At 39.4% G+C, this 25,866-nt stretch overlaps 3 protein-coding genes across 13 annotated transcripts in view; all 3 read right to left on the reverse strand.

Annotated features, from left to right (window-relative positions):
• Positions 1-443: 443 nt before the first annotated feature.
• LOC308082630 (N-acylethanolamine-hydrolyzing acid amidase-like) lies at positions 444-6,882 on the reverse strand. Of its 2 annotated transcripts, XM_080424509.1 has the most exons (11): positions 6,491-6,882; positions 5,837-6,001; positions 5,561-5,684; positions 5,245-5,335; positions 5,045-5,130; positions 2,618-2,790; positions 2,443-2,505; positions 2,221-2,287; positions 2,055-2,083; positions 1,506-1,575; positions 446-1,388 (listed from the first exon to the last, which is right to left on the reverse strand). In XM_080424509.1, the coding sequence occupies exons 1-11, from the start codon at positions 6,685-6,687 to the stop codon at positions 1,368-1,370; spliced, it is 1,086 nt and encodes a 361-aa protein (XP_080280635.1). In that variant the 5' UTR covers positions 6,688-6,882; the 3' UTR covers positions 446-1,367. The 2 variants fall into 2 exon arrangements, with proteins under 2 accessions (XP_080280634.1, XP_080280635.1); XM_080424508.1 differs by having other exon boundaries at positions 444-1,575.
• A 1,936-nt stretch (positions 6,883-8,818) lies between these two features.
• Positions 8,819-12,974, reverse strand: bhlhe40 (basic helix-loop-helix family, member e40). Its single transcript, XM_080424507.1, has 5 exons — positions 12,563-12,974; positions 12,360-12,426; positions 12,104-12,211; positions 11,323-11,446; positions 8,819-11,101 (listed from the first exon to the last, which is right to left on the reverse strand). The coding sequence occupies exons 1-5, from the start codon at positions 12,643-12,645 to the stop codon at positions 10,278-10,280; spliced, it is 1,206 nt and encodes a 401-aa protein (XP_080280633.1). The 5' UTR covers positions 12,646-12,974; the 3' UTR covers positions 8,819-10,277.
• A 4,046-nt stretch (positions 12,975-17,020) lies between these two features.
• The window catches only part of itpr1b (inositol 1,4,5-trisphosphate receptor, type 1b), a 117,679-nt gene continuing 108,833 nt past the window's right edge, over positions 17,021-25,866 (reverse strand). For all 10 annotated transcript variants that reach the window (XM_080424461.1, XM_080424465.1, XM_080424462.1 and 7 more), the window contains 2 exons: positions 20,077-20,238; positions 17,021-18,363 (listed from right to left, as the gene is read on the reverse strand). In XM_080424461.1, coding sequence (XP_080280587.1) covers positions 18,277-18,363; positions 20,077-20,238 — 249 coding nt within the window. In that variant the 3' untranslated portion in view covers positions 17,021-18,276. The remainder of the gene's footprint in view (positions 18,364-20,076; positions 20,239-25,866) is intronic.

The raw sequence follows: 25,866 nt of genomic DNA on the forward strand, positions 1-25,866 counted from the left end.
ATTGGACCTTCTGTTCCAGAGATAATGACCAAAACCTATTGAAAACGGCCACTTTCGCCAGTTTTCTAGGTATTGAAAACCTCAAGGGATGCGTCCGTGACGTATACCATGCGATATAGATCTCCGATGCTAGCGGTTTTGACATACTGATGGAGTATATTATAGTATATTGTGGGTAGTATATCGAGATGAAAGATATGGGACATTAAAAAGGACAAATTAAACAAATGGGACAGATTATTAGAACACAAAAGAAATCGCTACAGCCTCAGTAGTTAACCAGTGAAATGACGGTATTTTACAATGCCTCTCATAGAGATTGCATTGAGAGCTGCAGTTCATCGTTGAAACGGACCCCGAGTGTCAAAAGTGGGCGTGGATTTGTAGGCCTTCCGCTTCCGGCCGTGTGTCTCTATGGACCATCACCATACCCATGACCACCTATCACCTATCTATATCTAGATCTGAGCTCACTGCTTCCACAACCAATGAATGCATTATTATTTATTTGTAACAAAAATAGTATTATTAATAATAATAAATAAACAAATAAACAAAAGTTGTGTTCTAAAATTGTTGACACATTGCTTGTGCATCATGAAAGAGGTATTGTAGTTTAGTTGGCTTTATATCTCAGCAATGCAAAACTTTCATACATTGTAAGACACTCTTGATGAAGGTCCAGAGGGACCGAAACATCTGTCAATTTTGATGCTGCTGAGCAAGAGCAGTGTGCAGGATGTTCATTTTTGTTCATAAACTTTTTTCATGATTGCTTCAATTGTCACTGTCCAATGCACCTGTATCGGGACAAAGTGGATGTGCGAATATTTCCTTTGCATACATTGCAGAACTAACATAAGTAAACTAGACTAGAATATTGTAACTAGCTCTAATGTATATATTTTTTAATTAAAACATTACATTTATTTGTTTGTGAAAAGCATATTTGTGTTCATAAAATTATTAATATTTATTATTATCTCAGACTTGATAGGAGTATTACTAATGACAATTGATTTGTTCAGCAGACAAATCCCCAAACTACAAATCCTAATGCACTAAGACTGACTAATATTTTGAATTTGCCATCCCTGTGATGTCATCAGGACTGTACATATTCAAAGCTGTGTTAAACTAAAATTATGTAATGATTGTAATCTAATACATGCAGCATCATTAGGCCAGCAGGCTTTATCAATTAGAGGATAAACCAGTCTTATATTTAGTTATTCTAAAGTACAATTCATTTACATAATTTCCAAGTTGACAATTTTCAAATTGACACACTAATGTAAAAGTTTGTCCATCATAATCTCTGGAAGTTGTGCCAAACTGCCAAATCAGCAAGGCTCCACACTTAAGATTTAGTCGCTCCAACGGCAACCCTTCAAACAAACAGGGAAAGACAGAAAAAGTTAATATTTCATTTGAATGTAACGATTCAGTGGCAGATCAATTTGAGAGAAACGTGTTCTGAGAGAGAAGATAAAAACAATAATTGCCTGTGGTCTGATAAGTGAGCTATATTTCTCAGGGAGTGCTGCACTCATTGTCGTTGTGTACACAGTAATTCTGGAAAACAGCAAACAAGGCATTAGACATTTGACAGACACAAGCACTGATTACAATATATGGCAAACGTGTAAAATGCATGTTTTGTATGTTAATGAAAAGATGCATTGATACAGTAGTTTAACTAGATTGTTTATTGTTTATTCAGATCCCCATTAGCTGTTACACAAAGCATTAGCTCTTCCTGGGATACGATAATTTAACATGCTGTACTTTATTAGTGTCTCTAAATTAACCTCTCCATTTAAATTAAACTCTCCAGATAAAAATATATGATATGTACAATATATGACACATCTTTTTTTTAAGCTTAACTGTGATCTCAAACAAGGGCCAACTCACATGACTGCTGACTTGAGGCAAAGGGAACCGAAAACAATGCTGTCTACATAACTGCCCCGACTCAGGGGAGATAAGTAGTCATGTGATTCACTAAACAAATGGATGAAGCCATAATCAACAGATAACTTCCTTCTTACCCGTTACACACTGGAAACAGTGACAAAACCTGGAAGAAAAGACTGCATTATAAATCCATTCATTCATTGTTGAAGTTCAGCAAATTCAAATTCACATGCATGGTCTCAATTTGTCTGAGGAGTGGAATGAAGAATACATAAAACTGTTTAATTGGCCTATACTTGCCTCATAAAGTACATCCATGTTGATGTGATCTTGGCCAGTTAAATTTAACGCTTTGCTGGCAACCACTCTTTAAGGAAGAAAAAGAAAGAACAGAAATAAGAAGGAACATCAATATAGCCCAATAATTGTATTTTTACAACCAACTACGCAGACTGTATCTACTGTACTACATGTATGATTGAATGTATAGCTGCAACTTCTCATGTGAGATGAGTCACAGACCTTCGAATATCTCCTCCTGGGGTAGGAGCCCAGTGATCATAGTTTGTCTCCACTCTGTACCATCTGGAATTGAACAGAACATATTTTTTATATTTTGTAATATCAACACTTGACAAAGGCCACTTCCACTGCATTCTGCTCAATTTAATATTGAATGGCCCTTTGTTTCACATACGCTCCGTTCAGTGGATCCAATGGCCAGATATCAGCAGGGCCTTTCCTGTCCCTGGTTATAACAACTCCTTCCCCTGCCTTCACGCCGGCCACAATATAATACACTCCAGTGATTATGGGAATTTTGGAGAGCCGCATCACTGCATCTTGAAAGTCCTCAGCTTCTTCCAAGGTCTGTTTAACATAAAGTCAGTGGTTCAGTTAAAGAACAATACTGGTGTGTTTGCATATTTAGCCCATTGACTACTACAATTCATGTATACTCATGTATAGAAAGCATACCACAATTCTTTTGGATTCTGAAATAATTACCTGATTTCCCTATTGATTTATTTTTGGCTGGACCAGCAGGACCAGCCCTATAGATGCATAAGTAACGGTCTAACCAATCACAGAGCAATCGTCCCTCCAAGCTATTTTATGTATCTATCCTCATTGTCCTAACAACTACCTATCCAATCACAGAGCAATCGTCCTTCCAGGTTATGGGTTGGAGTGAGCAGGTTTTTCTGCATTTTTGATAGTACCGTGGAGAGAGACAGGAAACAAGGAGAGAGAGTTACATGCAGCAAATTGTCCACCGGGCCTGTTGAACTGGGGTGTCGCAGTCAGGCATCAGTACCCAATACCTATACCGCTTGTGCAAGGACACCCTGTGATTGGCCAGTACGCTTGTGCAAGGACGAGCTGTAATTGGCCAGTAGCCACTTTGAGTGGCAGTTGGGGCAAACGCTCTCGCCAAAACATGATTTACGATTCTGTGCCTATCGGTACATAACTCGAACGGGCTGAGTCAGCTCAAGCGAACTTGAGCCACGAGAGGCACCACCGTCGCGGTCAAAAACTATACTTTATCGGCCCAAAAAATTGGTCGCAGTTGTTGTAGGCGAGAGGCACTTCCGCATTGGTCACAGAAACGGTGCGTGGTTATAGCACAAGCGGTACAGGCTTTAGTATGTCGCATCAGAGCATACTACGCACACATACTGTAGCACGCGCCCTAACCACTCGGCCCTGAGTACAAGTTTAATGGTCTCTGGCTCATGAATCCGCAGGTTGGTTGTCTGCCTGGAGTACAACTTTGCTTACATTAGCCACGGTTAGCTCTTGCTTAGTGCTGATTACAACAGAACTTAGCGATAAATAGTGTTGACAAGAACATTGCCGCAAAATACATCAGTCGTTTTAGATAATACTAATGTTGATATTATATGATATAATGTATCCATTGTATGGATCTGACCATGGCATATTTTACTTTGGATTGGTAATATATTAAGCATGATTAATTTCTGATCATTTGTATATTTTATCCCATTGTCAGACTGTACATACAGAGATTATCCACAACTTGCAACAGCGATGCACAAATGCGTAAATCTGTTTAGCAGCGGCTAAAATTACCTCATTCTCCTTTCTTTTGACCAAACTATTATTATCAAATGTTGCAGTTTAGATTGCAGATGAAGCTTGCACCAAAATGTATATAATACAAGCACCATCTGTAATCACAGATACAGTATGTTGAGCTGCCAAAAAGGGATGTAAGATTTGATCGGCCAACCATGCCCTCCCATAAACAGTACTCTCTATACCTAATTTACATGAAAAGTGCCTTGAGATAACTTCTATTGTGATTTGCCTGCTAGGCGCAAGAACAGCTCTCCATGCAACCAAAAGGCATAAGAGCACATTTAAAATTACAATCACTGTGACAAAACGCTCAATACAGTATGAGAAATGTCTAAATCTAAAACTATGCTTTGGAAAAATGTCAGTTGGCATTAATGTAAACTAAGAACACGCACTTAAACAATCTCAATCCATGCCATGACAAACTCAATCTCACTTCTGCAATCATTGGATGGAACCGAAATATGGGCGTGGAATTAGCCCCGGTACATATATTACATGACAGTCTTGGATGATCTTCAAAATAGTGTTTGCATGACATGTTCTCCCTTTTTGGGCCGTACATCTACATAAACGTTCAGATTTCAAATATAAGCATATAAACATGCACAAGTATGGTCCTTTACTTTTGGGGGGGGGGGGTTTACCACTTTTTATCCCCAATTTAGTCGTTATGCCAATTAATTCCTCCCCACACACGTGTGTGTTTTCACTGCTGTTGTATCCTAAAGATACCTGCCAGTGAAGAGCCCCCACCGGGAAGATGTAGAGCTAAATCCTACTCCTCCCGCCCAACACTCCCCGCTGATAGGTGCCTCCCCAGCCCGTAGGAATCCATGCAATGACAAATATCACCCTTCCCGCCCGGCTTCCCTCCCCCGAACACGGGCCAATATTGTGTTCGTATAGACAGAGTGAATTCGAACCCACAACCTCTGCGGTGGTCAGCAGGCACTTTTACCGCTGTGGAGCGCCTAGTATGGTCAAATTTCAAATTCAGTTTGAACAAACGCACCTCCCTCACCAACCAGCTAACTGGGGTTCTTCTCAACAGGAAGGCAGACACCACATTCTTCCAGTAGTTCCACCAGTGGTCTTTACCTGATTACAGAGTAACACACACAAGCAAGCTTGAATACAAATAAACAGCAACAAACTGTCAAAAAAACTCAAAAAAAAACTTTCTGTAGCTGATGAGGTGAAGTATGGACCTACCACGCTGGTCTCCAGAGATGGTGAACTTATTTGGGCTCTGTCCTGTCCACAGGCCAACGTAGCCTACAAATGAGGTTCCACTGTACACCACCTAAGAGGGTTTGCCAACAACAATTACCTTCATCTGATCACTTGGGGCTTTCTTAGTGCTTTCATTTTCCACAATTATGTTTTATTACACAAAGGGTGTTTTATTGATGTTTAATTAGACAAATAATATTGTGTAATAATTAAACAACTCAGTAGAATAATTACAACAGTTTATAAACACTTTTAAATGATCATTGAACTGATAAGGATGAGTTCTGGAACGTACCTGGTTATTCTTGAGAAATATTAAGTTTACAGTCAGATTCCTTAGAACGTCATGTGGGTAATCTAAATTCCGGCCATGGTATAAATAGCCATTTGTGTCCTGTGCAACAATGCTAGTGCAAAATCTGGGAATACAAAAAGTGTGTTCATTCATGAGGATAAAGCTCTCACATACTATACTGAGCCCATGTTTCAATATATTGGGTCCATATAAGAAACTTTGCACAAGATGTACAGAGCTGAAACAATGGCCATATAGTTTTGAAATCTTACATACGCAGATATTTCATAGGCAAAGTTGAGAAGGATGATATCTGAGGGCCTTGCTCCAAAGTGTGAGGCCATGCCACGGATCTCCCCTGCATAGGGTTGAGGGAGGTAGTCTTCCAAGGCAACCACAAGAGGAGCAATTGCATCATGCACCCATTTTGGAACAGTGTGACTACAAAAAAAAAAAGAAAAGAAAATGTGATATATATCATCTATTTTACTAGGCCTTTTCAATATTTGGAAATAGAACAAGGGAAAACTAGAAAGCTGTGGGATGGATCAGCTCTCCAATACCAGCTGCAGCCTGCAACATTAATAATAACACATTAATTGGCCGCCATTCTGCATAATAAGCACTTTTACGTTTAGTTATTTGGAAGTATTTTGATGTGAACACACAGCCTACATATTCTGAATGCACAACATTTTAGGCTATAGGCTACTTGGAGTTCTACACTGTATTTACTCGTCAGTCGTCACCCAGCTGGTTTAAAGTTGTCTGCACTCTGCAATTGTATCCCTTTTTCAAACGGGAAATGTAGCCTACTTTCTTTAAACACACACACACACACACACACACACACACACACACACACACACACACACACACACACACACACACACACACACACACACACACAGTGCTATTTGTGCAACTTACTCAATGATTTCAGCGGCTGCCTTCTTCACGAAGTTGACGTCAAATGCTTTGGACAAGGGCTCCCATCGCAGTTCGGGAGGATCATCCAGGCTGATGTTGACCACCGGCGGAGCGACGTCAGTCCTGGATGGTGCGATCAGACAAAGAAAAAGCAGCTCCAGCAGCACACACCACATAGTGAACTGAAGTTGAACCATTCAGAACTAACTAAAACCATAGACTAAAACTGTCTGCTCAGGGTCACATAGTTCTCATCTCATAAACACTTCCGTAGTTTGGGGGTGGAAGTTGAGAGTAGACCACGTGAACACTGAGAAACTAGACTATTGTTTTGCCACGGCAGAAGCGAGGCGTGATGCGTAAATGAAAGAAGTTGGCGGTTTCCCCCCACGTGTTCCTATAGATTCTGTGTTTACACTCAATCTCACTTCTGCAATCATTGGATGGAACCGAAATATGGGCGTGGAATAATTACCGTAGCCCCCCTGATACATATATTATGTGACAGTCATGGATGAACATCAAAATAGTGTTTGCATGTTTTCCTTTTTTGGTCCGTACATATACATAAACGTTCAAATGTCAAATATAAAGTGCTTACCCCATGGCCACGGATGTTACAATTATGTACGAGTCCTAAGTACCCGTGTATTCCGTATTGTTCAATAAAAAGCATTTTTATCCGATCGGTGGTCATTTTCTCCGTATTTTCTCCTTTATGCTTTTAACTACGCGACCCTATCGATGGGGAGGTGTATTGCACTTTATACGTTATAACTCTATGAGAAAATAGCCACCAATCGGCTTAAAATACTTTTTATTTAACAATACGGAATATACGGGTATGTTTGAGGGCCCGTACATAATTGTAACATCTATGCCTATAGGGTAAGCACTTTATATTTGAAATCCAAACGATTATGTAGATATACAGAATAAAAAAAGGAGAAAGTGCAAACACTGTTTAGAAGTTCATCCAAGACGGTGTCTTGTGATCCAAGGCTAGGCGTGGAACATAAACACGATTTTAGATGTTGAATGCATCGCACAGTAAACTATGGAAGTGCCTGCAAGCCCAGGCATTCGCCTATACAACGCTCCCCGAACAACTGTGATATAGGCAAATTACTCACCATTTTTACTCGGTGGAGGAAACAGGCTTCCATCCTATGATCCATATGGATCAGTGTCGTATAATAACAATGTAATAATGCTATGCTATGATGATGTGAGGGTAGAAAAACTCGTGTGAGATATAAAGGCAAGATCATGACGAAAAAAAACTCAGAATTCTGAGTTATAATGTTGGAACTGCGAGAATAAATCTATTTAACAATTATTCAGTTTTTTTAAATATATTTATTCAGTCGTTGCAGCCAGCAGTCGCATGGTGGTGCTGCGTACCTTAAACCCAGTGGAAGCCTAATTAAATCCACGACAGAAGCACGAACAGGACAGGAGGGGGCGCTGTCGCAATAGTTTTGATCTGTTATTTGTAGCCTATGTATGTCCCGTTCTGCTGTATATTATAAAGGTTTCATTTACTGCATTGGCCATGTTTTGTTGCTTTCACTACAATTACAGAGAAACAATTAGATATCATTAGATGTGAAAACAAAATAGAAAGGATGTGAAAGTAAATAGAAAATAATAAACATTTTCCACTTTCCATTTGAGAATATCAGCCATTTACATCCATGTTGTCCTCAAGTTGCAGAAGGCATGGTCTGCCCCTCCCCAGAACAATCAGAAAACTTTGGAACTTGCATGTAGTGTAGTTTACTGTACCACCGTATACCCAAAGGTCTTTTTCAGTGTACTTTTAATAACAATATGACAGTTTCCCCCAACAAAGTTAGATGTTGTTTGTTGGCAGTCTTTTATTATATGCTTGTAAATGTAATTGTTCACAATATATGCAGAAACAACTACCTTCTAAATGGCTATCATGATTTACATAACTACTAGTCAGTATCAAAAAGTGTGTGTAATTATGGAAGTAGAAAACATGATCTTTCGCTACATTCAATCCTAATATTCACAATTTATAGAAGGCTATTTGAAAGCTTGTATATTAAATATATCAAATACTACTTATCCATCAAAGAATTCACTCTACAGATTCCATGCAGCATGCAACATTCTATGTAAAGCTCTATTATAAATCCAATATTGTAACTATTTAGTACTTGTAATCTAAGCCTTGCTATTGATTTACACAGACACGGCTGCTTTATGAGTTATGTGTTATGTAAGGATATGCTGTTATGAGGATCTCTCTTGAACTGTTAAAGCCGTCTTGAACTGAAACACAGACATCAATTTCCACAGGAAAAAAAAGCTTTATTAATATTTTTAATGTATATCAACAATACTTTATAGATAAAATATGTACAACAAGCAACCTTGTGTTACATCTCAAAATAAAAATCCCAAGTACCTCTTCCTATACAAAACTATTATTCTTATTTGAACATTACATTCACTCTCCTCTTTGCCACAGACTCAAGAATTAATACAAACGCAATTAGACATGTGTCATGTTTGTGTCTGCTATAAACAAGTAAAGGCAACAGCATGAACTAAGGTCAGACTTAACTTGACCAGAAATTAACGAGCATGATGTAAATGAGGTTGAGCATAATGCTATGTACACGTTCTCTTGGCATACATACAGCAAAGGACTACCCAAACTTCCTCTAGTAGCAACGCAAATACACTCAGTGGGTCACGTATCAAAAATAGAGATGTACAAGTCGTATAAACAAAAATAATTACAAGACATTTACTTCACAGGAACTCCCAACTATTTGCACAAAAATTAGAATATGTCACATTAACAAAGTAAAATGTAAAAAAAAGCATACGTAGCTGCATCACTCTGTGACATCCATGAGTGACACACCTTGTACACTGACGACGCCCTGAATGCTTCGAACAATAATAAACAGTTGCGTCCATTTAGCTGGAAGGTAGCTGGTGGGAGAAAGGAGCGATATAATTTGTGACAACTCCGGTCACCATGAACCAGACATTGATTTGGTAACATTCTAGTGTAGAGAATGGCTTCTTGGACGCGGTGGAGCTACAGATGCAGGGCATTTTGTTCAAATCTATACATTCATTACAGACCGGTGTGTGTGTGTGTTTGTGCATACGTGCATGTGTGTGTGTGTGTGTGTGTGTGTGTGTGTGTGTGTGTGTGTGTGTGTGTGTGTGTGTGTGTGTATGTGTGTGTGTGTGTGTGTGTGTGTACGTGTGTGTGTGCGTGTGCGTGTGCGTGCGTGCAAAGGGCATGTTAGACTGGTGGTAAAGGGTGGAGGGGCTATCTCTGTGCATCACATTCTGGATTTACCTCTGATATTCAACACCGTGTTCAGAGAACATGGTGTGCTCCAAGTCTCTAGTCCTCAACATCTTTGAAACAAACAGTCTTCACAGAGTTTCAGAGCTATCCAGCAGGTGATCTGTGAGCCTTCGCATTTGGGAAAAACCTGAGGGTGCCTCCCCTCCACCCCCAATTATTCCCTTTCAGTAGACTGTATTGAAGAGCTGATGGTAGAGGGGCGGTGATGATCAGTGTTCTGAATCAGAGTCACCGCTAGCTCTTGACAAAGAGGGAGAGAGTTGACGGGCCAAACGACTGCTGTGATGTTGGACAGATACCAGTGCTTTAGTCCCTGCTTTTCCTCGCCGGGAGGCTACCCAGTGGGTGAACTGTTCAACCTCTTTAACATTCAGAGGGCAGGATTCAAAGAGAGAGAGAGAGGAGAAAAAGAGAATACATTTAGTCTTTGGTTTCCAAGTTCATTGGGGGGACCTGCTTTAAAGCTTGGAGGAGTGCAGGAGAATCCATTGGGGTCTGGTGCGGCACAGGGGAACCTGCCCGAGGGGACAGCACCAGAGACGAGGGGAGGGTGTCCCGAGGCAAGCTAGCTGCAGAGGCACTCATGCCCGGGTACATAACGGGCATGCCTCCAGGATACCAACATTTCTCCAACATGGGCAGATACCCCGCCGCCGCTGCAGCCGAGGGGGGGATGAGGTAGAAGGGCATGCAAAATGGTGACTGGTTGGGGGAGAAGCTCATGTAGCTGCCGGGACCTCCCACTGTCTGCACGGAGACATTATCGTCTTCTGAGGAGTCAGATCTGAACCTCTTGGCTCGGGGCTCATCGCCCTCTAGCTTGATGGCACCTGCCACCCGCTCTGCCAGAGCCATCCCATCCTTGGCACAGTATCCTGACCGCTTTTCGTGTTCACCCCCATAGCCACTGTCTGTGTCTGTGTCGCTGCCGCTCTGCTCGCTTATTCCGTGGGGATACGTCCGCTGAATGACGGATACAGAGTTCTTAGAGGACCGCGGGGGCTGCCCAGTGGGCCTCTCCAACTTCTCGGGGACTTTGTGGACGGGCTCATCTGAACGCGGGCTTGCTGGATGCTGAAGGACTTCAGCTGCTACTTTGTGAATGTGACTGATGACATGGGATGGCGTCAGGTCCCTGCTGCTCTCCTGGCTGGCCAAGTACTGTAGAACCTCCTTGGCACATAAGTGGAAGCCGGAGCGGAACATCTCCTCATTGTCCTCTGCACTGTCTCCACCGTGGTCAACTGTAGGGTCAGAAATGGTTGTTTATTAGTCAAGTTCAACTGCAATTCAACAACATTTTCACAGAACTAGCTCTGATCTGTCCAATGTCATCAGTGGTTCAGTCAAGTATTTAAAAAACAGAAGATCTAAGATATAAGATGTAGAAGGATGTTGTCTGTTGTACCAATTGACTTATGTGGCCTACACTTTAATCAATACTATATCATGGGATCAAACTTACCAATTTGCAAGCCATTCTGCAAGGCAATAATTTTCTGCTGCTGCTGTTCCAGGAGCGTGGTCAGGGCTTTCACGTGCTTGAGAGTGAGCTCCAACACCACTGCTTTCTCCAAATGACCCAGCGTCTAAAACAGGAAGACCTTCGATAAGCATGTTGATCTTTCTTATGTAACACATTCAGCAGCTGAACAGAGAAGGACAAGCCTCTATGGGGCGTGAAGCTTGGTAATTCACGCACGTGTAAGACAACGTCAAACAGTATATCGTAATGTAAAAAAACGTTTTTATAACATTGTTATATTTTAAGAAATGAATCACAAGATTCTAAAAAATATCAATTAATGTTTTTGTTTTTTTTACCAAACACTTAAAACAAATTAAATGTAAATGAATGTATTATATATATATATATATATATATATATATATATATATATATATATATATATATATATATATATATATATATATATATATATATATATATATTATATATATTTGTACATATTATATATATTTGTATATATTTGTGTGTGTGTGTGTGTGTGTGTGTGTGTGTGTGTGTGTGTGTGTGTGTGTGTGTGTGTGTGTGTGTGTGTGTGTGTGTGTGTGTGTGTGTGTGTGTGTGTGTGTGTGTGTGTGTAATGACTGGATATTAAAAACTAAACAAAAAAAAAGATAAGGATTTAGTATTTTATTAAGTCTCTGAAGCCATACTATGTGGCGTCTCAACTTTTGATTGTTAGCACACATGCCATATCTAGATAGACAACTGCAACTCACTGTAAGTTTGAGATGTTCTGGCAGCAAATCCTTGAGCTGAGCAATGCATTCGTTGATTCTGTCACGTCTTTTCTTCTCAATCAACCTGTGAGGCAACTTGTGTGTCTCCTGCAGAGGGGATAAAATAAGGAATATTGTCAATGAAGGCCACACAAAACAGGAATGGATAAACTAAACATATGATACATATCCATAGTATTTATAGCACAATATTGCGAATCAGAATGCAGTGCTGCTTCAAGTAAGTTAACTTTACCTTGCTGTCATCTCCGCGCTTCAAGCCCCTCCTGGGTTTGTACATGTACATGGGGAAATGATCCATTCTTTGGAGGGAAATAGACATAATTTGGATTAGTCATTTGATAAAAAATAATATTACAATGTAAGCTACATATTAATAGAATAGAATAAGATAGAATAAAATAAAATAGAATAATGTTTCAATAATGCAATCCTTACCCCTGCATATCTGATTCTGACATATCCATCGCTGGGTGTTTTGGCATACAAGGTGGCGGTTGAGCACTTGTAATCCTCTCCATCTCCGATCTATCGATTCCCAAGTTTTTTTGTTTGTTTGTTGTCTGTTTTTTTAAATCCTTCAAAAAGCGTTCAAAATGTGCCTCTGTAGTAGAAGCTTCAATGTTGGGGGAAAAAACGAAGCAAATACTATGCTCCCGGGCTGATAACAAGTAACAACAGTATGTCTATGTCGTTCTTTCTATCCAATCATTCTAGGTTTTTCTTCCTTAGAGTTTCCAGTCTTATAGAGCGCGCTGCAAAATGCGGTGTTGTCACTCTGAGATCCAAGCTCGTCAGTAAGAGTTTCAGGAGCCTCCAATGTGTTGTGTGTGTGAGAGGAGGGCGGTGTTGACGACGTGTTAAATAAACCCTGTGACTACGGGCACGTCTCTGTTGGTTGGAGAGAGAGACTGACCCAGCGTCGTCACATGAGGCTCACGTGTCGAACGGCGCTTTCAAGCCGTGTGGAGTACAACCCATTTCTGTCGGCTGCTGCCTGTGCACGAGAACAGCCCTCCCTCCCTCCCTGTGTCTAGCAGCGGGTCCCGTGTACCACAACGCGCCTCCGACCTGGCTGTTTTACAGTACGCACATGAATACCAAAACGCTCGCCCCTAAACACAGTCGCTCCGGGGAAAATCTGGCGGGCTCGGAACGGTCTGGTGGTATTCCTAAACGTTACCTCAGTAAAAGTAAAACTATGCATAAATCTAACCTTGTGCCTAAACTTTATCTCAGTAAAACTATCCCTAAACCTAATCTTATTCCTAAACGTAACCTCAGTCAAACTATGCCTAAAACCTAACCTTATTATTCATTCCTAAACGTAACCTCAGTAAAACGGTGCCAAAATCTTTATTCCTAAACTTATTATAACCTCAGTAAAACTTAGCCCTGAAACATCACATGACAATGAAAAAAACTATGCCTAACCCTAAACTTATTTCTAACCTTATCCTCAGTCAAACTTGAAACAAAAACAAAAAACGCATGGGTTCCCGTCCCGAGCGAGGATACAGTCAAACAAATACAAATACAAGAACCTCTTGGGGCGAGCGGTCCGTGAAAAAACTGGGGGCGAGCGTGTTTAGGGGCGAGTCTTCCGGTTACCACGCACATTACAAACAGAAAGCCATGCAGGGCGGAACGTGCGACCTGACCACGTTTGTTTTGTACTAAGACATTGAAAGTAGGGCAGAATTCCGTTCCGTATGTTGACAGTGCACTTGATAACGGACCAAAATAAGCATACTGGTAAACTCAAAATACTCTTGTCAAATGTTTAACTACAGGCCTACATCAATAAGTGTCTAGGCTTCACTCAAATGAAAAACAACAAACAACAACAATCATAAAAAATATGTATATATATAATGACAAAAAAATGAATAGAAATAAATAATAATGTGTAGGCCCATGCCTAATACCTACTATATTTATATTTTAAATTGTGGCGAGTGAAAAAACATCAGCAACATATATATATATATTAATAAAATGACAAATTTTACAATAATATGTAGGCCTATGCCTACTACCTACCTACTATATTTATATTTTAAATTGTGGTGAGTGGAAAAACATCAGAAACATATATATATATTATTATATATATTATATATATGTAATAATAATAATAGTATGTATGCCTACTACCTACTAAATTTATATTTTAAATTGTGGCAAGTGATCATAGAGTGAAGTGAATGACTGACAACCACATCTGTGCAGATGTGGAAACCTGTAAACGTGTTAAAACTTGTAACCTGTGTTAAAGTCGACTTCAGAGTTTATTTGTGGGCTAAACAGTAAAAGGATTCTCGTGAAGCAGGCATGTGTGCACTGCACGGGAGTGATCAAAACACCCCAAACATAGAAGGACCCCTGTGTGTGCAGATAATGATGGTGCATAATCTGTTGCATCGCATCGCATGTGTCGTGGTGGGTGGTCGCCAACCGTGAAGCGAACATCGGTGTTACGTGTCACTGTACCCATCTGAAGCCACACGTGCACCTACGCTGTGATGCTGATGATGAGTCTGTTGGTCAGAAACCTCGTATCTCCATATATTTCAACTTTTCCCCCTAAGCTTCGGCATACTACAGTGTCACACAAAAGTAGCAAAAATAGCAGATCTAAAGGCTCACAACATGAGCTTGTAGATCTGCTATTTTTGCAAGTCTGTTTAAAAAAATGTTAAGTGAAAGTGGGGTGGGTTTTATAAACATGTAACCAATGAAACGTTTAAGAGCTTAATTTGACTAAATAATAACTATACAGTGGATCCACTGTTATTGTTTTCCATTTCCTGAAAAGTAACAGTTTTGGACTTGTGAGGTTTCCACCCGACAGAGACGTGTGTGTGTGTGTGTGTGTGTGTGTGTGTGTGTGTGTGTGTGTGTGTGTGTGTGTGTGTGTGTGTGTGTGTGTGTGTGTGTGTGTGTGTGGGGATGTTTGTTGCCACCGGCTGTACTGACTGTCCTGTCACGTTGAGCTCCTCATGGCAGCAGGATCCCTGCCGCTGACGTCACCCACGCACAGATCTGTCTGTCTGCCTGTCTGGTTACACGCGCCGACGTCTCCTGCAGACTATTCTTGCGAGTACTATTTATAGGCAAGGCACGATACAGCACTGGTGGAAAAAGTACTCCAATTCTTTACTTAAGTAAAAGTATCAATACTGCAATGTAGAAACACTCTGTTACAAGTAAAAGTCTGGAATACTAAATGTACTTGAATAAAAGTACAAAAGTATTGGTATCAAAATGTACTTAAAGTACCAAAACTAGAAAGTACTCATTATGCAAAATGTCCCATTTCACAAGTTTTTAAATGTATAAAATGTATAAAAAATCCTTTGAAAATAGCAGATCTACAAGCTCACAATGCCTCAAATGGCCGTAATGTATACAGGGCTGAAGTGGTTAATGTATGTTTTGTAATAATAATCAGAATATACAAAGTAACTAGTAACTAAAGTTTTCAAATAATTGTAGTGGAGTAAAAGTACAATATTTGCCTCTGAGATGTAGTGGAGTAGAAGTAAAAGTACTGAAAATTGGAAATACTCCAGTAAAGTAAAAAATACCCTAAAAGTGTACTTAAGTACAGTACTCGAGTAAATGTGCTTAGTTACTTTGTGCCACTGCTATACAGTCACGGACAGTTCATGGCTTTGGTGGATGATGGGCTTATAACAGTGTGAATTAAGTCCAGCTTACTACAACTGCACTGTATACACTGCGTACACTGCATATGACGTCAGTTTTTTCGTGTGTTTTATTTGCTAAATCAGAAATGTCCTCTATTCCAGCATTGAAAGATATTCGTTTTGTGTAGAGTGTAGCCTACACATCATCCTGATGTTTAGTCTGAAGAGCCACGTGATTAATATTCAGCAGCAGAAATTAAGTAGCTATAGCCTAAACTAGCCTACTCAATGCCAGCTGACATGCATGCTTTACTGTCCTGGCTGTATGTAGCCCAAAGTTGTTTTAAAATAGAAAAGCAGAAAGCTAATGCCAGAAGCATAATTTTAAGGTGTCCCATTAATATGGGACTTAGCAGAGGGCCCCATGACTTTACTGTCATGGGGCCTCATGACCGCAAAAGAGTAAATTAGCCTTTTTGAAGGCTAATTACGTTATTAGAGCTCAGTAAACTATTATATGGCGGGACTCTTTCAGGAAAGTCCCCATTTTCACAGGACATGCACTTTTAATTCTAGACAGTTACACATATTTTCTGTTTTTGATAGACATTTTCTTTTTTTCCAGTTAACTTCCAGTTGACACAACTGGTTACTCGGAAAACAGAAAACTATCATGTCCTACTTTCATTTGTCTAAGACATAAGAAATCACTTTATATTGCCTTACATTTAAGCTTATGTGGCCTACACTCAATAATAATTTTGTTATTTCATTTAGATATATTTTGGAAAACGTTTCTGTGCTTGAAACATCAGTGCGTAAAACATTATAGCTTTAATATGTGTTTACCAAAAACAATTATAATGTCGTATTAGAGGTTAGATATTATTGCTACCTTTCAAATTACTTGTGTAGTGGAAATGAACATAAATGCATTTTATTTTACCAATTATATAAATAGGCTATATATAAATGATCATATATCCATCATATTTGAATCATATTTCCGTTTCAGCATAAAGGTGTGCCATTATAATTTGAAAAGTACATTTCAAGTTGTCTATAATATAGATATCTAATAGACCTAAAGCAACACTATGTACAGTACATACAGTATATATACAATACATACAGTATGTTCTGTGTTAGTGTGAAGCCAAAACTTGTTGCAGGAAGTAAAGGATAATTACACCAGTTTTAATAAATAATTCTACTTTAATATACAAATTGACAAAAGCCTTTCTTACTTATATGAACATTAATTTTCAGCAACACTTCCCCCTGATGTTATTACCATTATTTTATTTGTATTTCTTTTCAGGACACTTATGTCCCTATACAAAAGCAATGGTTTGAGCAACAGAATCTATGTACAAATAACAAATAGAATCCCCTTTCCTCAAATGAAAAAGAAAATCAAACTCATTTCCTAATTGCATGTCTATGCATTACTATGGAACATTTAAGACAAAAGCTATGCATAAATAACACATTTATATCAAACTCAAAAAGGGACAAATCTTTCAGGCACAAATGGAACATTTTTGCCGTAACACAGGAAAAATCTGAGAAATTAATCCGACAATCTTTACAAAACATGATGTAAATATGACTCCTGCGCAAATTGCAGGTGCATGACAGATACTGTTCTAGTTTTGATTGACGAGCATATCCTAAATGTATTTTAGATCCCAATTAAATAACAAAAGTAAATGTGTCATAAAATACGTGAGCATGACACAGGATGCTGTTGGATTTTCACAGGCAAGAGAAAACAAAACCATACATAATGCTCTCACACAATATATTACCTCTACTTAGTGCTTTTAAGACATTAGAAGTAGGACAGTTTTAATAAATAATACAAGTAAAATAAAAAATAAGTAAAATTAGGCAGGCCAACATCTTAATTATCTCTATTTTCTTCTTAAATAAAGACAAAACCAAGAGATCTCTATTTTACCCAAGCCAAAAAGTACAAAAACAAACATAAAACAAAAACTATTGTCTCTCACTATGAAGTAAGACATGGATTACCAAACTTAAATCTACACAGCAACAAGGTTGCATATTTAAGTTTTGATATTGCACAAAATACAAAAGTGAGATGTTAAATACTGCTTGTTATACAGGTAGTATACATAGAAAACAAGCCTCAGATGGGACTATATCTTGCTGTCCCAATCGGTTCTGTTGTTTCAAGTTAAACCCAGTAAAGGCCATGTAATGACAAATCCAATTAATACATAGAAAACATTTGGCACCAGTGCTAAATAGATTGAATAGTTAGGGGTGTGTTGAATCTTTTCATCTAGAACCTGCATGGGAGTAAATTAGCAACATATGACTATCACTAACTAATGTACTCACACTCACTCTGTAGTAGCTACAGTTAAGTATACATTATGTGGCACCTGGCTCTGATTAATGACTCTGCTCTCTGGCCACTATGCTCAGGTGCCTCAGGGCCGTTTGGGTAAACTGGAGGAGATGTTGACCTTATGCGGGCTGCTGAGGGTTGACGTTCATGTGCTGAGGATGTCCTAGTAGTCCAATTCGTTGCTTCTGTTTCCTCTGTTCTGTCATCTAAAAGGGAAAATAAAATAAATGACGGACATGTTCAGTATATCACCCGGGTCTTAAAGCAGTCAAGTCCAACTGCAGTGCTCTTCCACTGGACTATAGGCTACGGTCTGCCTGTTTGTCAGGTCTACAGTACCTCAGAGGTTGTGTTTTGCATCGTCATATTTCTAGTTTGGAGAATCTCGCATTCGATGCAAACACTACCCACACGGAACAGAGAGCAAACAGTGAAAGAATTTCATCTGAAGTCCTGCTGGCCTACTCATTCAGGATGTTTGACTCTGACGAAAGCCAAAGTATATACTGTACTAATACAGAAAGTCGGTTGAAAGAAATTTCAAGTGATCAAGAACAGCCTGTGAGTCATATCGTAACTCAGTTTTTAACCTTTATATCAAGAGGAACATGCATGGGGGTTTCAGTGAGGTACGTGTAACATCAAGTGATGATGGTGCATCATTGAAAGACAATAATGTCAAAGGTGAGAGGAAAGCGTGGTCCTGAAATTAGTATTTTAAGAGATATAATCCTATCAAGAAGAAAGTGTTAGAATTATTTTTTTTCCAAGTGGTCACCGTTTGAACTCGATGCCAGAATGTCGGCCTTCTTTATACACTAATTAAGGCAATTTCTTTGGAATGATGTAACACAGAAAACCTTTGTTTTTTTTCTTTGGCTTACAATTTAGATTTTGGGTTCTAATATAGTATGAGTGTCACAGGGTATACACAAGATCGTCAAGGACAACGAACCGGAAAGGGCATGTGATGGAAAGAAGCCCCAATTAATGGAAATGTTTAAGTAAAAATTGACAGATATATCTGTGCAATCGCATTGGAAAGAAGGGTATTAGAATTGCATAGACGCAAACCAACTAAAATGAGTACTGCAGAAAATCCCTAATTTATTTTAAATGATGTGATGCAACAATTATTTGGAATGAAGAGTGAATGATGCAACAATCATTTGCATTTGCCCCATTTGTCTGGGTCAAAACATCACGTAACATTCACTTCCTCATTTCAACCTTCACTTTTACAGTTCTGTTTAGGAGATACCGTTTGACAGGCCAAAGGATAAACGTGGAAATTACTTGATTTAGCATTAAGGTGATGGATATTTTAATATCAACATTTTAGTAAAAAACTAAAAACAAAAACATAAACACTAAAATAATTAAATCCAGATTGAAAGGCCAGTGTTGGCAAAAAACATAGTGAGCCGTCCTATTAAAATTGTTGAATATATAAATGTTTGAACGGTTAAGTTAGGAAGACAATTGTTCCACAATCCAGTCTGATAAAATGTAAGCCATTATTTTTGTCATAATATTTTTTACCTTTCCTTACTATATTTTCCTAAACCCCTTACTCGACATGTTCAGGGAAAATACTTCAAAAATAATATTGTCTTCCCATTTTAGCAAACAAGCCCACAATGAGGTGCATGCAAATTCAATATGGGTCCTCACTTCATGACGCAAATAAAATCAGGTTGAGAGCCCCATGAGCTGTGTTATACACTATGACTCATTGCATTCTGCTTTTAGTAAGCTCTGCATCTGAAGGGCAAGCAGCTGCAACAAACACACCCCAAGCGATGCTTGTTATGCATGTCAATAACCAACGTTGCTGATCATCTCTCAAATATACAGGGGCCATTGTGGAGTCAAACATGTCATAAAAGTATCTCTCGTGTGATGCACAACTGACAAACCTGTTCTTTTAGTTCGGTCAGCTGCCCTGAAAGGTTGGACACCAGTTTCATGGTAGACTCCAGTTTCTCCTGCAGACTCCTGATCTCATTTTGCTCTCCATCTGCATCACTGCTGACCAGGGACATGGCTCTCATCCGAGGGAACCAGTCCAGGTTGTGTTCCTAGGTCAACAGAAACATGTAAGGTTGTGATTGTTAGGTCAATACAGGAAACACATACTTTATTGTCGAAATGTTAATGAGAGCAAAAAAACATACTAATCTTCTTCATATACATTTATTTTAATTGAAGTAAATTGTGCATGTATAGGAAGGGCTTAATTAAACTAATTCAATTACATTTCCCAAGTAAACTGGGCAAAAACCTTAATTCCATGGACATTGGCTTAAATATTACATTAATTCTGAATGACATCAAGTATTTGTTAGTGACTCAGTTGGCACGCAAAGGCCTCTTTGACTGTTTTTCTACAAAAGACCCTCTCTTTGTTTCTTTATCTATGTGCACAGTGATATCAAGCCTATTCTAAAAGTGCATTCCAACTAATCTTAAGGGACTTTCCATATTAAAATCACATGGATGTCAAGGGGCACCCTAGTAATCCCTCCACCCATTTAACAAATTCCACTTATCTCTGACATCAGTTATTTTGTGTATAGTCTCATTATAGTCAAAGACATTGCCCGCTATTCATTTCTGTCATCGGGACTCAACTTGGCATGGCAATTTATGAAAATCCAAGATGGAGAAAGTCTTCATTTAATTATGCATGCATGATCTCACATGAAAACTGTTTATGTGTTGGTGACATTGGAATAAACACACATGACCTCATAACCCCAAGTTGAAACGAAGCATGCTACACAGCAAAGTCCTGAGTGTTCATTTAACTCGGAGAGTGTACAAGGGTCCATTTGGTTCCATTTGTACACTCTCAAGTGAACTTTTACTGTGTAACCACAGGGTCATTATGTCCACTAGATTAGAAGACTCACAGTTCTGACATTTATGGGGAAGTAACTTAAAGTGATTTGATTTTGGTAAAAGAAATGGACTATTTAAGTACTATTTAATTTAAGTACTATTTAATTTAAGTAATCACGATATAACTTAAAGCCAGGATAAACACATAAAAGCGTAATGAAACACTGGTTTCCAATGTGGTCCTGACAGTCTCTCTGTGTGACGGTCACTCACCAATGTGGTGAGTGACGGTCTCTCTCTTGCTAAAACCAAAGCTCGCTCGACCATGGGCACGCTCTCTCGCTTGACACTCTCTCTTTCTCAACATCATGACGCTAACCGGTAAAGTGATGTTCTATGTTCGCACTATAAGGAACATGTAATGCCGCCAATACATTGCCGTGAAAAAGACTATGAAGCTTCCCGTCAGAAATACCCACTACATTGCCTGCATTTCAGCTCGGCCAATAAATTAATGTAATAATCTGGTGGAAGTAATTCGTCAAGTTTGATACTAGACTATTGGTAAAGTAGAAACAGTGTGAATAGCACTAGTAACAATCGTGTCATGTGCTCTTGGTTTATTGAGCTGTTGTGGCATAGGAGTTGAGGTTGAGTATCACAAATTAAAAAACCTTTACTACAAATACCATCCTTAAGTATATACGGTAATTCACTTGTGTTCCTTTTAGGTATGTTAGACTAATTGGGGGTTAGTTGTCTACTGTTCTGTCAAGCACAGTAATGACAGGGTTGAGGCGGACCGATCCTGATCAATTTCCAGTGTGTACTAGCATGACACATTTAACACAACAGCCAAAATAAAATGTATCTCACATTTGTAGTGAACAGTTAAGTTTTAGGACTGTTCATTTGTTGCACTTGAGCTTTCATCTATTCTTTTAGAATTTAGAAGTAGCTCTCAGCATGTAACTGTCAGAATGAAATGACTTGTGAATTGCCAATGAAAAGCATTTTTTAAATGTCCTTCAATCTCATACAAATGGAGAAGAATAACTAAAGAGTAGCTGTTGTGTTCAAACAGGCGAGCAGCCAAAGGCCACTTGGCTACATTCTTTCACCCTTCTATCTCCTCCAGCACTTGGCCACCACATACCACTCTTATTATGCACAGTGTGAACCTGTCTGAAAATAAGCCAAGGTCATGTGAATTAGTCTATCTTGCAGACTTTTTAAATGTACAAACCTGATACTGTTTACTAAAGGCGCACAATCACTCAGCCGCACTCTCTTGTGTTAGAGCATCTCTTGAGTTATAGCAAGAGCATAACCGCTGATTCTAGGCAGTCTGAGTGGATGGGAGGATGCAGCATAGCACCTGTTGCCGTGGCTGCCATCAGCGCAGTGCTTCAAAACTGGGCTGAAAAAGTCCCCGGGTTTCAGTGGTTGAGTTTTAGTGCGGTGACCATAATGCACCACAAACCAGGCCTGGGTCAGACAGGAGGCCAAGGGGAATCACACAACGCAAAGATAATGAGGTATGCACACTCATTCTGAAACTTTTACCATTTTGATAAGCAAATTACACTTCAATGCAAATTTGTATTATTCTGTGTACATTGCAATACTATGAAGTGACGATGCACTCACGTATATGAACGTCGTCAGGTGTAAAGAAAGTTCGTTATGTATGACCTCGGATAAAAACAAAAAAGCAGGACGATGCGCAGGAATCATAAAATTTACTTGTTGCAATCAGTTCCAGCTGAAATGATGCAATACTTTTTTTTAAACACCATTTAGTCAAAAGTATCTTCAGCAAAAAGCCCAGTTCCCTGTTTTGAATCTGACTAGCAACAACGGCATACTACGGCAACTGCTCCTGGCTTTAGTGGCTCACCCCACTTCCCTTCCATTGTAATTTAAAGTGAAAACACTTCCAGTAAATTTTCAAGAGTGTCGTCATGAACCAAAGACCCTGCCACACACTGGTTCAATGGAAATGACGGAAGTACATTTTTCATTATTAAAACCGCACGGGCCGTGCCAGAGAAACAGGATGTGCTGTGGTTCAAACAGCTACACAAACGTCACAATCCAGCCACAAGCCACCTGACAAAAGTGACGGCCCACTATCTCTGCAACCTGCTGATGCAAATTGAATTGAAAATAAATGTTTACCCTTCAAACAATTACTGGGATTCTTTATTAATAGTAATAATAGTAAATAGGTGGTATACTTTCTGCAAAATGAGTTCAAAATCAACTCTTGTAACTGAGGCGTCTTGTAGATTTGGATGCAATAATAATGAGGGCAATGGAGTGTGGTAGTGTAGAACTGAGCCAAACACCATCCATTTTACGCCTTCAACCTGACACTTCAGCCAGAACCTTCCTGCATTGACGTCAGTCCCAGTCATTGTCAGAGTAGTTTGACTTGTACACCCCCTGCTCTCCCTTGTAGCAGGTTCCATATCACTGCAGCATCAGACGACTAGAAACATCACACTGTGTAAGTAAATATGACGTCTAAGAAACAAATGAAGGGTTACAAATTACTGTATTACAACGCTCTTGCGTTCTGAGCAACCGATTCTCCTGCCAAGACTTTAACAATGGTCTTCAGTTCATTACATATTTGTCTGTTTATGTAGTTTATTGTAGTTTATCTGAACAACTACTGTACATAGTCCAATTTGTAGTACTAGCTACATCATATATTACACAGGTTTTCTCATTTGAAAATGTTATTTTCTGAACAATATCAACATGGGTTTTTATGACACTTTCAAAATCACTTAACTCCATGACCTGATGAATCTGAACAATACTGCCTAAAGGTTGGTGATATGCTGAGATTATACACAAAATAAGTCAGATTTCTGGTGAAGTGCCTCCTGAAAAATGTACTAGAGGGGCATCTCTTGATTATACCTGAATGTATGTGCCAGACCTTGGGCGCCGGCCTATAATAGTCAATGTGGGTAACTGCCTGAATCAGTGACTGACTGACTGACTGGCTGACTCTCCATTGTTGAAGTAGGCATGCATGACAGTCACTCCCTCTCCCTACTGCAAACAGCCAGTGATGTGCCAGTAATTTACTTGTTCTGCTTTCCTGACAAACAACATGGCAACGTATGTTACTCCCTAATCCCACAGTCAGAGATATGCAGGTATTTCATATTTGTCCAGATGAGTTCATTCAGATCAAAGGTGGCTCATTAAGTAAAAATGGACATAAAGTTACAAAGCTAAACAGGAATGCACTCCATTGGTCTCCTTTTGCAATTTGTTATATCAAAGGTGTCAGTAAAATGTTTGATTAGTCATTTCCTACCCTATCACCTCCATAAATCTTAACTAACTTAAGACCTTGCGCTTTCACTTGCTGTGAGTAAATTCAGCTGTCAATGTATCTTTAATTGCAACAACGGAGGAAGTCAAGCCGAGCAGGAAAGTCTGTTGTTACTTTATAGTTGGCATTGGCAAGATGAACGCATTCACATCAAATTGTAATAGATTCATTTTTGAAAGAATTAATCAACTTCCAGTTTACCAGTCTTGCCACCAGAACAGCGATTAAGTATTGATAAACATCACATTCTGACAACTTTGAGACATCACCTGCAGACGTCGAAATTACACTTTGACTTCAAATACTGACAATTAATCTAACATTTACTGGCTCGACAAACGTCAAACTCGCACACCTTGGCGTGAAACGAGAATTTGTTGAACAATAAAATCAGGAGTGGCAACCATGACTTACGCTGACTGTAAACAAAATCTAACTTCTGTGTTATGGACATTGTAATAAATCTATTTCATAGTCATAAGGTCTGTGAGAAGTGGAACATTTTGTGGAAAACTTAATTCGCTATAAGTAATGGAGGACACTGCTTGAAAAAAGTGAATCTGAGGGCTGTTAAGGATGACTTTATCAGTTGGTCGGTAATTGGGGTCTTTCACACCATGCATACCCCCTCTGCTAGGGGTCTCCTTAAACCTGGCGTGTCCCTGACAAGCTCAGTGGGGTCGAAGGTTAATGTGAGGAAGGATGGGGTGAAGGGTTAATCTCAAATCAGGTGGTTCCTCACAAGACCTAGAGCAGCCCACCACATTAGGATGGCTAGGAAGTCTCCAGGAGGGAGACCAGGGAACTGGGACAGATAGCAACAGAAGCGTGTTAAGAAAGTGATAACTTCTGAAACAGGGGCTTTCCTGTGGCAGATTTCTTTTTTCCACGAACGGAAAAGATACTGAAACAACACGTCTTGGATTAATCGGTCCACATACAGATTTTTCTTCTTTTTTTATACTGTTCCTGCTTTAACAATAAAATATTTTATGATAACTATTATTATATTACTATTATTATTTGTAAATAATTTGGTGTGACATGATTCCATAATAAAAAAAAATCTCAATGTATTCAAATGAAAGGGTGTTTATTTGAGGCCAATAATGTGCAGTACTTTAAACATTGTATTCTTCACTTTTGGCCATAATGTCAAACACATACGTCTTTGTTAAAAGGAAGGGGGTGGGTACATTAGCCTTGAAACCGGACAAATCTGACAGAGCTAAATCATTCCGTGATTCCTCAGGCCATGCCAGGCTATAGGGGTCCATGGGCCCAGAGCAGTCATTGGCTACAGCAAGCAGACATGGCTGGGGTTTCCCCACACTGCTCAGCAGCAATCATGAGGTTACCTCCTGGTCTGGCAGTCATCGGACAATGTGCAATAGGGTGGTGTGTGTGTGTGTGTGTGTGTGTGTACGTGCGTGCGTCCATGCATGCCTGTGTTGACTAAGCCTAGGCATGGCTGCTTTGGGAGATTAACACATACCATGCCACCGGC

Source organism: Gymnoscopelus braueri, assembly GCF_963280865.1.
Source record: "Gymnoscopelus braueri genome assembly, chromosome: 3".
Taxonomy (NCBI): domain Eukaryota; kingdom Metazoa; phylum Chordata; class Actinopteri; order Myctophiformes; family Myctophidae; genus Gymnoscopelus; species Gymnoscopelus braueri.

Coding starts and splice junctions, on each gene's coding strand:
- LOC308082630 (XM_080424508.1), bottom strand. CDS start 6,687: ATGGTTCAACTTCAGTTCACTATGTGGTGTGTGCTGCTGGAGCTGCTT. Junction 5,685..5,836: donor TTTGCCTATGAAATATCTGC/GTATGTAAGATT, acceptor TTGTATTCCCAG/ATTTTGCACTAGCATTGTTG. Junction 2,791..5,044: donor TTAGCTGGTTGGTGAGGGAG/GTGCGTTTGTTC, acceptor TATGTTAAACAG/ACCTTGGAAGAAGCTGAGGA.
- bhlhe40 (XM_080424507.1), bottom strand. CDS start 12,645: ATGGAGAGGATTACAAGTGCTCAACCGCCACCTTGTATGCCAAAACAC. Junction 12,427..12,562: donor TCAGAATCAGATATGCAGGG/GTAAGGATTGCA, acceptor TTCCCTCCAAAG/AATGGATCATTTCCCCATGT. Junction 12,212..12,359: donor AGCGCGGAGATGACAGCAAG/GTAAAGTTAACT, acceptor TCCCCTCTGCAG/GAGACACACAAGTTGCCTCA.